General features: G+C 40.1%; 2 protein-coding genes across 3 annotated transcripts; one reads left to right on the forward strand and one right to left on the reverse strand.

Annotated features, from left to right (window-relative positions):
• Window positions 1–3,071: 3,071 nt before the first annotated feature.
• On the reverse strand, window positions 3,072–7,742 carry bub1bb (BUB1 mitotic checkpoint serine/threonine kinase Bb). 2 transcript variants are annotated; one of them, XM_058091395.2, is made up of 9 exons: window positions 7,614–7,742; window positions 6,507–6,661; window positions 6,353–6,412; window positions 6,145–6,289; window positions 5,858–6,054; window positions 5,340–5,500; window positions 5,034–5,233; window positions 4,830–4,933; window positions 3,072–4,147 (listed from the first exon to the last, which is right to left on the reverse strand). In XM_058091395.2, the coding sequence occupies exons 2-9, from the start codon at window positions 6,647–6,649 to the stop codon at window positions 3,865–3,867; spliced, it is 1,293 nt and encodes a 430-aa protein (XP_057947378.2). In that variant the 5' UTR covers window positions 6,650–6,661; window positions 7,614–7,742; the 3' UTR covers window positions 3,072–3,864. The 2 variants fall into 2 exon arrangements, with proteins under 2 accessions (XP_057947378.2, XP_078652259.1); XM_078796133.1 differs by having other exon boundaries at window positions 6,507–6,662; window positions 7,568–7,640.
• On the forward strand, window positions 7,690–10,877 carry zfyve19 (zinc finger, FYVE domain containing 19). Its single transcript, XM_058091397.2, has 11 exons — window positions 7,690–7,934; window positions 8,024–8,145; window positions 8,249–8,302; window positions 8,377–8,537; window positions 8,612–8,754; window positions 8,832–8,940; window positions 9,099–9,317; window positions 9,472–9,548; window positions 9,675–9,776; window positions 10,267–10,436; window positions 10,637–10,877. The coding sequence occupies exons 1-11, from the start codon at window positions 7,881–7,883 to the stop codon at window positions 10,713–10,715; spliced, it is 1,290 nt and encodes a 429-aa protein (XP_057947380.2). The 5' UTR covers window positions 7,690–7,880; the 3' UTR covers window positions 10,716–10,877.
• The last annotated feature ends 1,514 nt before the right edge of the window (window positions 10,878–12,391 follow it).

The raw sequence follows: 12,391 nt of genomic DNA on the forward strand, positions 1-12,391 counted from the left end.
TGGGACGCTCATTAAAATTGGAACACCAGAGAAAGCAAGTAAAATATATGTGTAATGATTACATTTTTAACAATGATATATCTGTATAATACATTTTTAAAATTACTTTGTTGTTCTATTATTTACATCATATTTTTCATTATTTGGCTGGGAGAAATCACAAGATTGTATTGATTTATAGTGAGGCATATGAGTCACCATTCAAATATTTCATATTGTTCCCCATATTATACCACAAAATCATATTTGGCCATTGCTTTATTTATTTAATTATTAACGAAACACATGTATTCAGGTTGTTATGTAATGAAAACAATAAATTATAACTAATATGAGATATATTATTCAATATTAATATTAATCCACAAGCGATATCCATTAAGATGCAATAAATAACATTTCCATAAGATCACCACTGGCTAAAAACCTTAATTTAAATTGATTTGAAATCTTTCCTGTCAAAGGTGATGACTTGAGTGAATGATAGTGAAGACACTTGTAATGCTAAAAAACTGCTTACAATGAGAATGGTGGCTTTAAAATACAATGTCATTAATATGAAAGCCCTGACGTTGCATATGTAAGTTGTTTTTGCATTTAAATTCAGCCTTTTATTGGAGCTGCAAGGATTACATTGTGGGTCAGCAAGGTTTAACATGTAGAGATAAAATTAATGTCATTTGCTAGCTGTAAAATATGGCTCATTACTTATAAAGGGCCCATTACTCATAGGGGCACCACAAAATAGGTAACTCATTTTGCTATCTGGTTGTGATTAAAAAATATATAGATACTGTATACATATATATATATATAGTCTCAAAACAATTAAAACAATATCTGGTGTTTGGTAGCAATCATTAAATATCCACATTGACCAAAAGCAAACTTCCCCATTGACAAACCACCCCCATAGCTAAATGAAATGGTTTGGTCCACGACTGCCTTTACCTGCTTCATAGATGCAACTGTTGCTTGTCAGTCGGCAGTGAAACTATGTTGCCTGTGCCGAGTAAAATAAAGTAAAGTAAAATATAGCCCGGGAGTGTGGGGTGAAAAGTGAGAGAAGAAAGGTAAACGGAAAGGTTGTGTCAATATGTGTGTTTTTTTTTGTAGCGTAGCCAGGCTGTGTGCCAATGAACCTGTTAGCTTCCTATGCACGATGAATTTAGCTATGAAATGAAACAAGCTAGCAGCTAGTTAGCCTACTTTACCCCTCCCTAAAATATTCAATGGAAGAAATACTACAGTACAGTATATTATGATATAGAATATAGAGATTAAACCTATGAGGCAAAACTGTAAGATGAATAACATATGTGAATGGATTTAGAATGTGCTCCAAGAAAATACTATCTTCATTACGAATTACATTCTCCTTATTCATTCATTTTCCTGGCAGAATCAGACACCCAACCCACCCAAACAGATCATGCCTATAAATTACATTAATAATATGTTGCCGCGCTTTTCAGGGGTTCTTTCCTTTCCAAAGAAAACTAACCAAGTGAAGTTCCCCTTGGTGCTTGGATGAAATATATGTATGTGCGTGTGATGTCCAAGAGTTCGAGGCAAAAAACTTGGTAAAAAAAAACCATAAAATGGGTTAAAAGCACATCGCCTCCAGGACGTGAGTGCTCTTGTCTTTCAAAGTAAGAACACAGGACAAACGCTGCATGTGCTCCGGGGGCTTGCTTGCACTATTTTTCCCCACTCCGCAGTAAAATAAGTTACTATGGATTTTCTGTCTGGAGTGCTATCAGAGTCACTGCCTGCTTGCTTGCTTGCACAGGATGAGCTTTTAATAAGTCCTGTCAAATAGCGAGCCATAGATTATAATGTGGTTATGGTGTGTTATTACCATGGCAGTGATCATGTCTCCCATCATTTATCACTGAGTTCCAGCTGCTCTCAGCTCTCGGGGCCAAAAAAATACAAAAAATAAAGTAGACAGTTTGGCAACTCACCAGTTGAGAGGATCTTGGTTGGCTGAGTCATATTTCCACTGTGTGATTAAAGTGACTTTTCTCCAGTGTTCCATGTGAGATGCTTTTGCTTCTGCGACACCGCACGTGGCAATATTGTAGTCAAGTGGGAGAAGACCAAGGTCTGCTGGCCCGCCCACAAGTGGAATGGGAGGATTTGACTTGCTAATGAGCTGACCACCTATCCTCCAGCAATTCATCAACGTCTGCTCTGCAAACTGCGAAAGTGTGCATGTAGTGCGTATGAAGGGGATCCCATCATCACAGTAGATTAGCTTTACTTTAGTCAGCAGGATAAACCACTGCTGGACAATGATTAACATCATCAGGCCAGATGGCAGGAATGTTTTCTTTAAAGGAAAGCTACACTACTTTTGGAATTTTGCCCATCATCCGCAATTCTTATGTGAGACATCCACTTTTCTCTTTTCAGTGCATTCTAAAGATATAAAAACAGATAAAAAAGACTTTCTATCTTATTCAAATATTGTCCCAGACTAGTCTGGAAGGATAACCTTCTTTTTATCCCAGATGTCCTTGTAACTGCGCAGAATCCATGAGTCATCTAGCATTCAGTAATCCTTAACCATGATGGTTGTGACCAAAAAAAAAGCAGCCAATAATGGTGAGTATTTCTCCTTTCTCTGAGCTATTTATGTTGTTCATTTTCTTTTCCGTGGTGATGGCTTTCATTTTCATTGGCACACTGCCGATTGGGAAACATAATGTAGTGTAAAAACTAATAAGCGATGTTATTCTTCCTCATTGTGGCTGAGTAAGCACACACTGTGTTCATCCCCCCGGCACGAGGCACACATTGCACTCTTGTACTGCACATCATCTTCTGCCGGCGCACGCAAAAACTAGGTCTTGAGCAAATTGTGTTTATGGACCAAAAATGTTACGTTAATAATGTACGAGAGCACATTCATAACCATTAAGCATCCTAACAAGGAATGCCATGTAGTGCATTCCATATTCAACCATATACATATATAATCATATACTATCATTTATCTGCATTTATGATAAATGCAAACTCTCAATACTGCCTGAAATGTTTCCACTCCGACCAGAAATTTTATTGAGGATGGTTGTAATCCACAACAACTAACTTATCATACACTGGAATAGTTTTGAAAAACATATCAAGAACAGTACTTACGATGAATCCACTACTGAACAAAGGGTAAAAGCAGTATAGAAGCAAGTACAAGCGTGGATGTGTTCACACACAAAAAATATTTACATTAACAGTACAGATTTTGCACAGTTTTTTTTTTTTTTGCATGAACAAATGAACAAACGGCCTGAATAGTTTTCTAGCCCCTAAGTGGACAATGTAACATAACAGTAACAAACATATTATTGTCATGTACAATAAGTGACATCATGCGTTAACGATCAAACACATCATTAGGTACACCTGCATGGATTCCAAAACACCACCTTTAAATTTAAAATAATGCCGTTAACACCGTAAGAGGGAGTTCTATCTCTTATTTTTATCAATATGTTTACTACCGTAATTGTCAAAAGAGCCGCTTGCAAAAATTTGGCTACCTTGTTAAACTACTTGGGACAGGCACAATACATGTTTAGAAATACACTTCTACAATGCACAAATATAATCATAAACATACTGTTTACACATCTATGGCAGTGTCAATCAAAACTACACATTATCCTTGTGATTTCTGATGAAGCTCTTTTATAGGACTTCATTATGTAGAGGTGGCTATAATCAGTAGTCATTCAGTGTATTTGATTTGTGGGGCTTTTTTTTTTTAGCAATTGGCATCCTGGCTTATTATACACTAGATTTTGAAGGTGTACCTGATGAAGTGGATGGTGACCGTACGATGAAGAGAGTGGCTTGTTAATTTGTCTGCGGGCCACTTGACGGGTTGTCAGGGCAGTTGACCGCCTGAGAATTATTCGCCTTGAAGTAGCGCTCAGCACGCAGCTCCTCCAAACAAAATTCGGTGGTGCCGCTAAAGAGCAGTTCTTTACAGTACATGCTCTTTTCCAGCTCTTTGCCCGATTCGGCTTCTGTCTGCTTCTGTTTGTGCTCCAGCAGTCTTGTCAGAGGATTGTCTTCTCTGCAGGGCTTGCGTGCCGATAAAACGTTGTTCACTGTCGGGTAGATCTTGCACGGTGTCCTGGTCACACAAACCGCAGAGGCGGGGAAAAAAAAAAAGAGAAAGCTTACTTGCAATGGTCAAGAAGGTCAACTTGAATCATAAGTATAACGCAGCCAATGTCAGTATGATTACGTTTAAATAATGTACTGTAAATGCAGATGCTCAACACGCAGCAAAGCAATTATTTGTTTTGTCTATTCTATACAGAATGTTTAAAATGTCATGCAAGTTTACTTTACAATACTATAGGTTTTAGATTATACAGTATTCATGAATGCCTTATATTTGTATCCAGGCTCATTTATCCATTTTTATGCTTGAAAATGCCCAATTTAGGGAACAATTATGTAACATGCTTAAATGTGTATTTTCGACACAAAACTGCATGATTTATTGATATTTTTTTCAAAAACCGTGATTAGGTGAAACCGTGTAATTCAAAGTGCAAACTGGCGAGGGATTACCGTGTATAAACATAGAACAGTTTAACTGATAGTCTAGTTATAAAGGCAGTCAAACCCAACCATGCCTTGCCAAAGTAGGCCAGCACAATGAGGACAAGCTGAAAGATGTGAGGCTACAATCTGAAACCTCAACACTAGATGTCACTGTTGACAACTATTCTGTCCATTTATTTTTCCATGTGCTCAAGCTATATTTTCTGCAAACACATGTGCTCGATTGTTTCTTAATTACTCACATTTTTGGAGGCTTGTCTGACTCCTCAACATATGGTTGGAATGTGGGTTTTGGCGGAGGAGGCGGCACCGCCATCGTCTTACCAAACTTGGACTTCTGCCGCATCTTTGATGGACAAAAATAGAGGGAACATGAAAGCAGACATTACAGTCATGGAGTGTGACACAAAACAAATCCCAAAATTAATTAACAAGTGTTCTTATACCTTGACATCACACCATTTTTCCACCCCTTTCTCATTTTCTTTTGCCCTTGCAGGAGGAGGAGCTAACCAAGGCTCAGATTTTGGTTCCGAAGGAGCGGCACATGCCTTGTTCTCATCAAAGACCACCAGCTTACTATTGCTGCCATGGCTGCTGCTTTCACCAACGGCGGAGACACGTAAACTCAGTCCCTTTGAGACACCTACGCACAAACATTGAACAACCTTTCACATCACCCTTTACTGCTCACACTTTTCCTTCTGATTAAGGCCAAACGGGACGGCCAATTTCTCAATTTTTCTTCTTACTTTTTATTGCGGGTCCAGTTCTGTTGATAGGCACAGCGGCCTTCTTCCCTCTGGTTTTGAGTTCGGCAAGAGAAACTCTTTCGGGTTGTTTGGGCTCATCGTCACTGTCGCTCTCGGTGACTTTCTTCATCACCTGTCGGGACACGCGAGTCTGCAGCGCCCTGAAACATTAGATTTGCATACAGGGAAAGAGGATTCACAGTAGATATGGTAAGTAAACATAGCCCCGTTAAAATACAGTACTAGGAGTAGAAAATGCAATAATAATAATAATAATAAATCATTAAAAAGGTAATTATATAATCAGTACATGTCAACTGAAAAATAAATAACCGGCTCCAATTTGTTAATTATTTTTCTTTTGTTACGTTTTTAAACTTTTTGGGTCATAAATTAATATATTTTTGATATTCAGCAGTTTTAGGAGTGGCTTTGTTCACTGTACAGTATGTTATACAATGTATGTATAGATGTGATAAAAATCGACTAAGTCAGCCAATAAAATGGTAAACGCCTACTTGTGAAACAGCTGAAGCTTATCAATGGGCTGGGCAAACATCTTGATTCCTTCCTGGTATATCATGTCAGCTTTGAGGAAGTTGCCTCGAATCTCATATTCCTCTGACCAGGCAATGTAGAAGGCCGCCCTGGTGGTCCCTATACCTTGGGCTTGCATGTACCTGTAAATGTCCAAGCGTTCCAAGCAGCACCACGCCTGATAAGCACACACATTGAGGTTTTAACATTGCGGCAGTTTGTCAGCTTGTGGCGGCTTGGGAAATGATTGAAATATCAGAATACACACATATTTGATCCACAGGTCAACGTAGCGAGGATCATTGTGATACTTCTTTTCATCTGTGAATCGGGTCACAGCTTGTTCCAACAGTGTGCTCAGGTTGCTGTCTTTTCCTCCCTGAGGAAACATTTGCTCGGACCATTTGATGTACCTATTCAACACAGAAACAAAATGGCTTATGAGCGCTCACACCTATGCAGTAATTTCCACTTACCGATCCCAAACATCAAGTGGATCATCTCCATCATACATCCGCAATTCCGTCTCAAAAGCCCTAAGGAAAAAGAAACAAAACAAATTGCAGTGTCGTAAAAAAATCCAGCACGTTGCACTTAATGAAAAAGTAACATCTTTGTCGGTATTCATACTGTTTCTGTTGGAGGATGGCAGGACTATGGCCATCTTTGCTTTGGTTGAGGGCCTGCATCAAGGCTGACATGTTCCTTCCACGTCTCAGAGGCTTTATGTTCTCTTTGCACAGCTCCCACTCTGCATCCTCCCCCTCTGCCATTGTGGAAAGCAGCTGCACACACAGATGAGATGAGGGAAACAATACATTGTTTTTTGTAGAGTCGATCTGATCTACCCATATTCTATTATACTTGTGCTCGTTAGAGTTAAAGGTAAGATGGAGCCTGACTTGGGGCTAGAGGCAGGTGACACTCTGGACTGGTCATTAGTCACTCAGAGGACATAAACAACCATCTACATTCACACCTAAAGCTAATTTAGAGTCAGCAATAAGCCTAGCATGGTCGGAAGAAAAGTAAAAAACAACATGCAAATTCCAACAGATTCAAACCCAGGTCTGCTGACTGATAGACAAACATTGCGAACCACTACACTACTGTGCATCAATCTGATGATCATCACTATTGCTATGACATGCAAGGAAAGCATAATAAAGGCCCCCAAAAAATCAAGTAACAAGACAGAATGTGTTGCTTACTTTGTAATTCCTGTATTCTAATATACACTATACATATTACAAAAAATTAGGGTGCCATTGAAAGTTTTGTTTCTATTATTCACATTCACTAATAAACATAAACATTCAATCAGTGCCAAATATCGCGACACCTTTTTTTACCGTGACGATAAAAAAAAAGTCAAGACAATCAAGCAAACGTTAAACGTAACGTAGAGTTACGTATAGTACTAAAGGACGGTCAATGACATAAAAATACAAAAAACACACATGCATGTGTTACATCGGCCCAGTAAACCAATAATAATTGCAGCGGAAGAAAAACTCCACAGAAAACTGAACAATGAAGTCATGTTTTCAAGTTAATGAACGCATGACATGGAGCTAATATGCTAGCTACCTAGCTAAAAAGATCTTAAACTCGTTGAATGTCGCAGTTACAGTTAATCCACCACGTACAGCAGCGACATAGAATATGTAAGTGAATAGTTTTATTACCATTTGCAAACCGCCTGTGTCAAATATCAACGTTTTTATGGCGAGTTACCTTGCAGCAGTAGAGTGGGTGTTGCCTGTGAATACTTTGAATGAGGACCGCCGAAGGAATCAGACAAAGATGATTGGAGGAATTACAAAACGGAAATGACGTCGATTAACAGTTTCCGGAGTAGTTCCTGTTTTGAGTGTGACGTTTCTAGTAATGAGTTGGATGTCAAATTATTGCTCTAATAGTGGCGTGGCCTTACATATTTACTGGCGATAGCAATATTTGTCCATTTGTAACTGACTGTTTTGGGACTTGACGCGGGTCGGTATGGATAACCGTTGTTATTGTTGTACATCCAAGTTCGGCGTCTTTAAAAAGGAGGTAAGGTGTTTCAATCTGACGCGAATCACGTAATCAAGCCCCACAACTCATTCAAAACAGTAATTCTGTATATGTGCTCTTGTTCATAGCTGGGTTGTAAAAGCTGTGGGCGCTCTTTCTGCGCCAACTGTTTGACTTTGAATGCTGTGGTGCCACGTTGTGGCAACACCCAGCAGAAGGTCTGCAAGCAATGCCATGATAATCTTACGAGGTACTCATTGCTTGCAGATTAATTTAAAATGCATGAGTAGAATGGTCAGTTAATAAACAATTCGGTGAATTACTCTATATGATTATGCACACTATGTTTTCAGTGGGATACCTTCAAGTGATGCAGGGAGATGGTCGCCTCCTGAAAACTACAAAAAGTGAGTGCATAGTCACGTTTGTAAATACTATGATATTGTCATGAAATCAGAAACATGCATATATCGCTACACAGACGGGTTGCTGCATATGAAGCCAAACAGCAAGGGCAGAAGACACATCCACATGGATCCAGTAGATATGCTCTCACAGGTCTCCCCCCACCGAAAGGCTTGAGTAAGGAAGATGAGGCAATTGCTGAAAGGCTTCAAAAGCTGAAAGAGGACACTGCACCAAGTATTATATTTTCTTATTTAGCAGTTAAGTGTTTATTCAAGAAGTACTGATTTTGCTTTGAACCTCGTACGCAGAATCTGTCCCATCTGACAAAGAGCTTGAGGCTCGCCTTGCTGCCCTTCAAGCTCCCAGCAAGCCAGTGCCTTCTTCACAGGAAATGGAGGATCGGCTAGCAGCTTTAAGGGGCCAACCTCTTCCTTCACAAGCTCCTCCACCTGTGAGCGGAAACTCCTCGTATTTGGCTGTGTTTGAGGAAGAGTAGCATGCTTGTCTGTTTTAACCACCCACCGACAGGTCCACCGGCCTCCAGATAACAGGACTCAGACTGAACAAGTGAATGACCTTCTCACTCAGATGACAGAGGAAGTTGTCATTGATAATCAGCATTCAGATGCTGGACGCAGTAAGATGAATCACCTATTACATATTTCCTTCTCTTAAGTCAAACATACAGGTGTAGCAGTTGTAACATAAACACCTTACCCTTAATAGCAGTTGAGGGAGTGAATACCCCCGGCTAGTGTTTAAGTCAATATTGTAACCGATGAACTATGTTGTCAGGTGAAGATGACCGAATGAATGATCTCAACAAAGGAGAGGAGTGGACAGTAGATGACAATCTGGAGCAGAACCAGGATTCAGGGAGGCAGCTTGAGACTGAGGCAGCCCGTGTTCTTGAGGAGGCTAGAGAGGAGCTGAAGAAGGATCATCATTCTGATGAGCAGATTCTGTACATGGCCAGGAGGCTTGCACAGTTGAAAGGACACGACCCAGACAAAGGTTCTACACACATTAGCAAAATATCTAGTTTAGAGGTCCTTCACAGTCAAACCTCATCTTGTATGTTGACTCTATAATAAGATTAAACAGTTCACTACATTCACTTCTTGGTGAAGAACTTAAGAGGTTGACCCATTGTTCTTGTCACTTTTAGTTAAGATGGAGGACTTGAAACGGGCCGACAGTGATGAGGAGACAGAGGATGAAGCCATAATGAGGGTGTTAAAGCAGGTATAATGTTTGTGTGTTGTGGATAATGTTGCATCTCTCATGTAGCGCACACATATTGAGGTTGAGACCACTTTCCGCCAATGAACATATGTACATGCTGAAATGTATATATGGTATTTCTTACAGCTCTCAGAAGAAGCTGCCCTGGATGAAGCCAGTGGCTACAACATACCACCAGAACACAGTGGACCTCGCAACATAGAAAAGAAAAAATCATCTCAGAAATCTGTACAAAACCTTAAGCAAAAATCAGTGGAACCTCGGTTTTTGTACAAAATTATCGCTAAAATTAGGTCTGCGTTTTCGTACGGACAAACATTGCGCTTAACAAGCTAGTCGGTAGAATTGAGTACCCAAACAAAGCATCCGCACATTGAAGATGGTGGTTCTTTTTTTATTGGGGCACTATAGACAGATTCTGGCCAGAGAATCCTTTAATTATCTTTATTATATATGTGTGTGTGTGTGTATGCTGTTTATTTGTTCATAGGTTGCACAGAGAACGATAAGCAACTCGTCTCCTTTCTTCCTCCTAATTGTTGGATTTTACGTGACGTTTCATCCGGTTCTTGGGTTTACGTGGTTTCCTATGCGAAAAAATGTATTCAGTTTTGTCTGACCATTGGGAACGGATTAACTGAAACCGAGGTTCCACTGTATTTCCAAACAACCAATGAGAAAACGCCATAAGTTATTGTTTTTTTCCACATGGTGACAGACTCAAGCCCTGGCAGCCAAGACTAGGATTTCATCGACAGCTATAAACACGGTGCATCAGCCATCTGACAGCGATGATGATGAACTTCCGTGGTGCTGCATCTGTAATCACGACGCCACTCTACGTTGTCACACCTGCGATGGAGACTTATACTGCAACCGCTGCTTCAGGTAGCACGACACGCTTATCTTCCGATTTAGGACACTGTCATGGTTTCCCTCTTGTGGTGCCAAATCAAGATGCATGCGATTTGGAATGCAGGCAATGACCCAAATAGATTACAGGCAAGCTGCTGCCATACTGCCAAGCAGCATGCATCTAAAATATTTAGTGTTATGAATTATCAATCCACAACCTCTTATCTCTACAGGGAAGGACATGATAAATATGACAGGAAAGAACATCGCACCTCCAATTACACTGCACCAAAGAAGAAAAGGAAGTCCTGATAGTGGCACTGATGGCCTTACCAGTTCGGGTGAACTTGTGCTTTCCCATGAATTAATGGTGATAGGAATATCTCACAAGATCTCTAAAACAAATTAAACAGTAGTAATCCAGTCATCTGAAATATACTTGTACTATGTAAATTCATCTTAATAAAGTCTTGACAGTGGAAATATATTTTAGTGGACCCTTCTTTTAATGTGATGCATGTAAGTCTGTTTTTGGACCCTGTTATTAACTGTTTTTTCCCAAAGAAAATAAAAATGATCTGTTCCAGAGGCAGTCTGCTAAGTGATTAGCGCACAGGCTCCACAGCTAGGAGACCCGAGTTCGATTCCACCCTCTGCCATCTCTGTATGGAGTTTGCATGTTCTCCCTGTGCATGCGTGGGTTTTCTCCCACATTCCAAAAATATGCTAGTTTAATTGGCGACTCCAAATTGTCCATAGGTATGAATGTGAGTGTGAATGGTTGTTTGTCTATATGTGCTCTGTGAGTGGCTGGCAAACAGTCCAGGGTATACAGCTGGGATAGGTTCCAACACTCCCGCGACCCTCGTGAGGAGAAAGAAAATGAATGAATGTTCCAGAGGCAAATTTTTGCCACCATAAAACTACTGTCGTCCCTCGCCACTTTGAGGCAAAATGTAGCCATTTTTCCATACAAAAATACATTTATAACACAGTTCAATGGACAAATATTAACATTCCGGATTGATTTATATGATTAAATGAAAAAACAATATAATGTTCTTTAATACTGTATTTCAGCAAATGCAACATTCCCAGAATAAAAAGCGTTTTGTGTCACTTGGCCTACTTCTTAGATGCAACAAAGGCCACCCCTTGAAATTTGAGTACATCATACTTAAATGTTGACAATGCATACAAAAGGATATCGAGACTCATGAGCTTATTTGGGATGATTTACAACCACAGACTGTCAGCACTGGACTGAGGAAGATACACAGACTCTGTATAAAAGGATTAGTGAGGGTTTTGTTTTGTGTTGGCAAGCACCTCAACCAGACTTGTAATCTGCGTTTGGATGTGTGTCTAACATCACAGCACTGCCTCTCTTCTCCTTTGTATCATTTCATTACAGCGGCTGCAGGAGGGTTGTCCTCGACAGACAATAGATCTATTTTTGTTAGATTTTCTGCATTTTTAAGTCAAGTAGAACTATTTCAGTCTAGCAGACCTAACCACAAGTGAGGAGTATGTACCGTAGATGGTCTCTGTTGGAAATGAGGGCGATCCAAGCATATTACTGTAATGGACCCTGATGGAGCCAAAAGACCCTTATGTGTGACAGGGAGACCAGCAGAGTGCAGTCTCATCAGGATGCATCACAGTCTAGCCAACTGGGGAGGAACCATCATCACACTCTCCTCTGGGGGCTCCATTAAGGTTTGTATGGAGGTCGTTAATGTGTTTGCCTTTTCTGGCCATGTCGTACACAGACCACAGACAGGAAACGGGGGAGGATAATGGGTGTATTCTTAATGGTTCTTCCTGCAGATGATTTTTTGCTATGTTTACTCCTAAACTTGCTATGGTCACATCCCCTTGGGTTCCCGCTGTACAAAAAAAAATGTTATCCTGACCCCCGAATTAGAGTGCAGTCTGTAATTGTTACGTATATAAAGGTAATTAATTCCTTTGAGACATGCATGCGT

Source organism: Doryrhamphus excisus, linkage group LG14 (genome assembly GCF_037039965.1).
Source record: "Doryrhamphus excisus strain RoL-2023G ecotype Guam linkage group LG14, RoL_Dexc_Guam_v1.1, whole genome shotgun sequence".
Taxonomy (NCBI): domain Eukaryota; kingdom Metazoa; phylum Chordata; class Actinopteri; order Syngnathiformes; family Syngnathidae; genus Doryrhamphus; species Doryrhamphus excisus.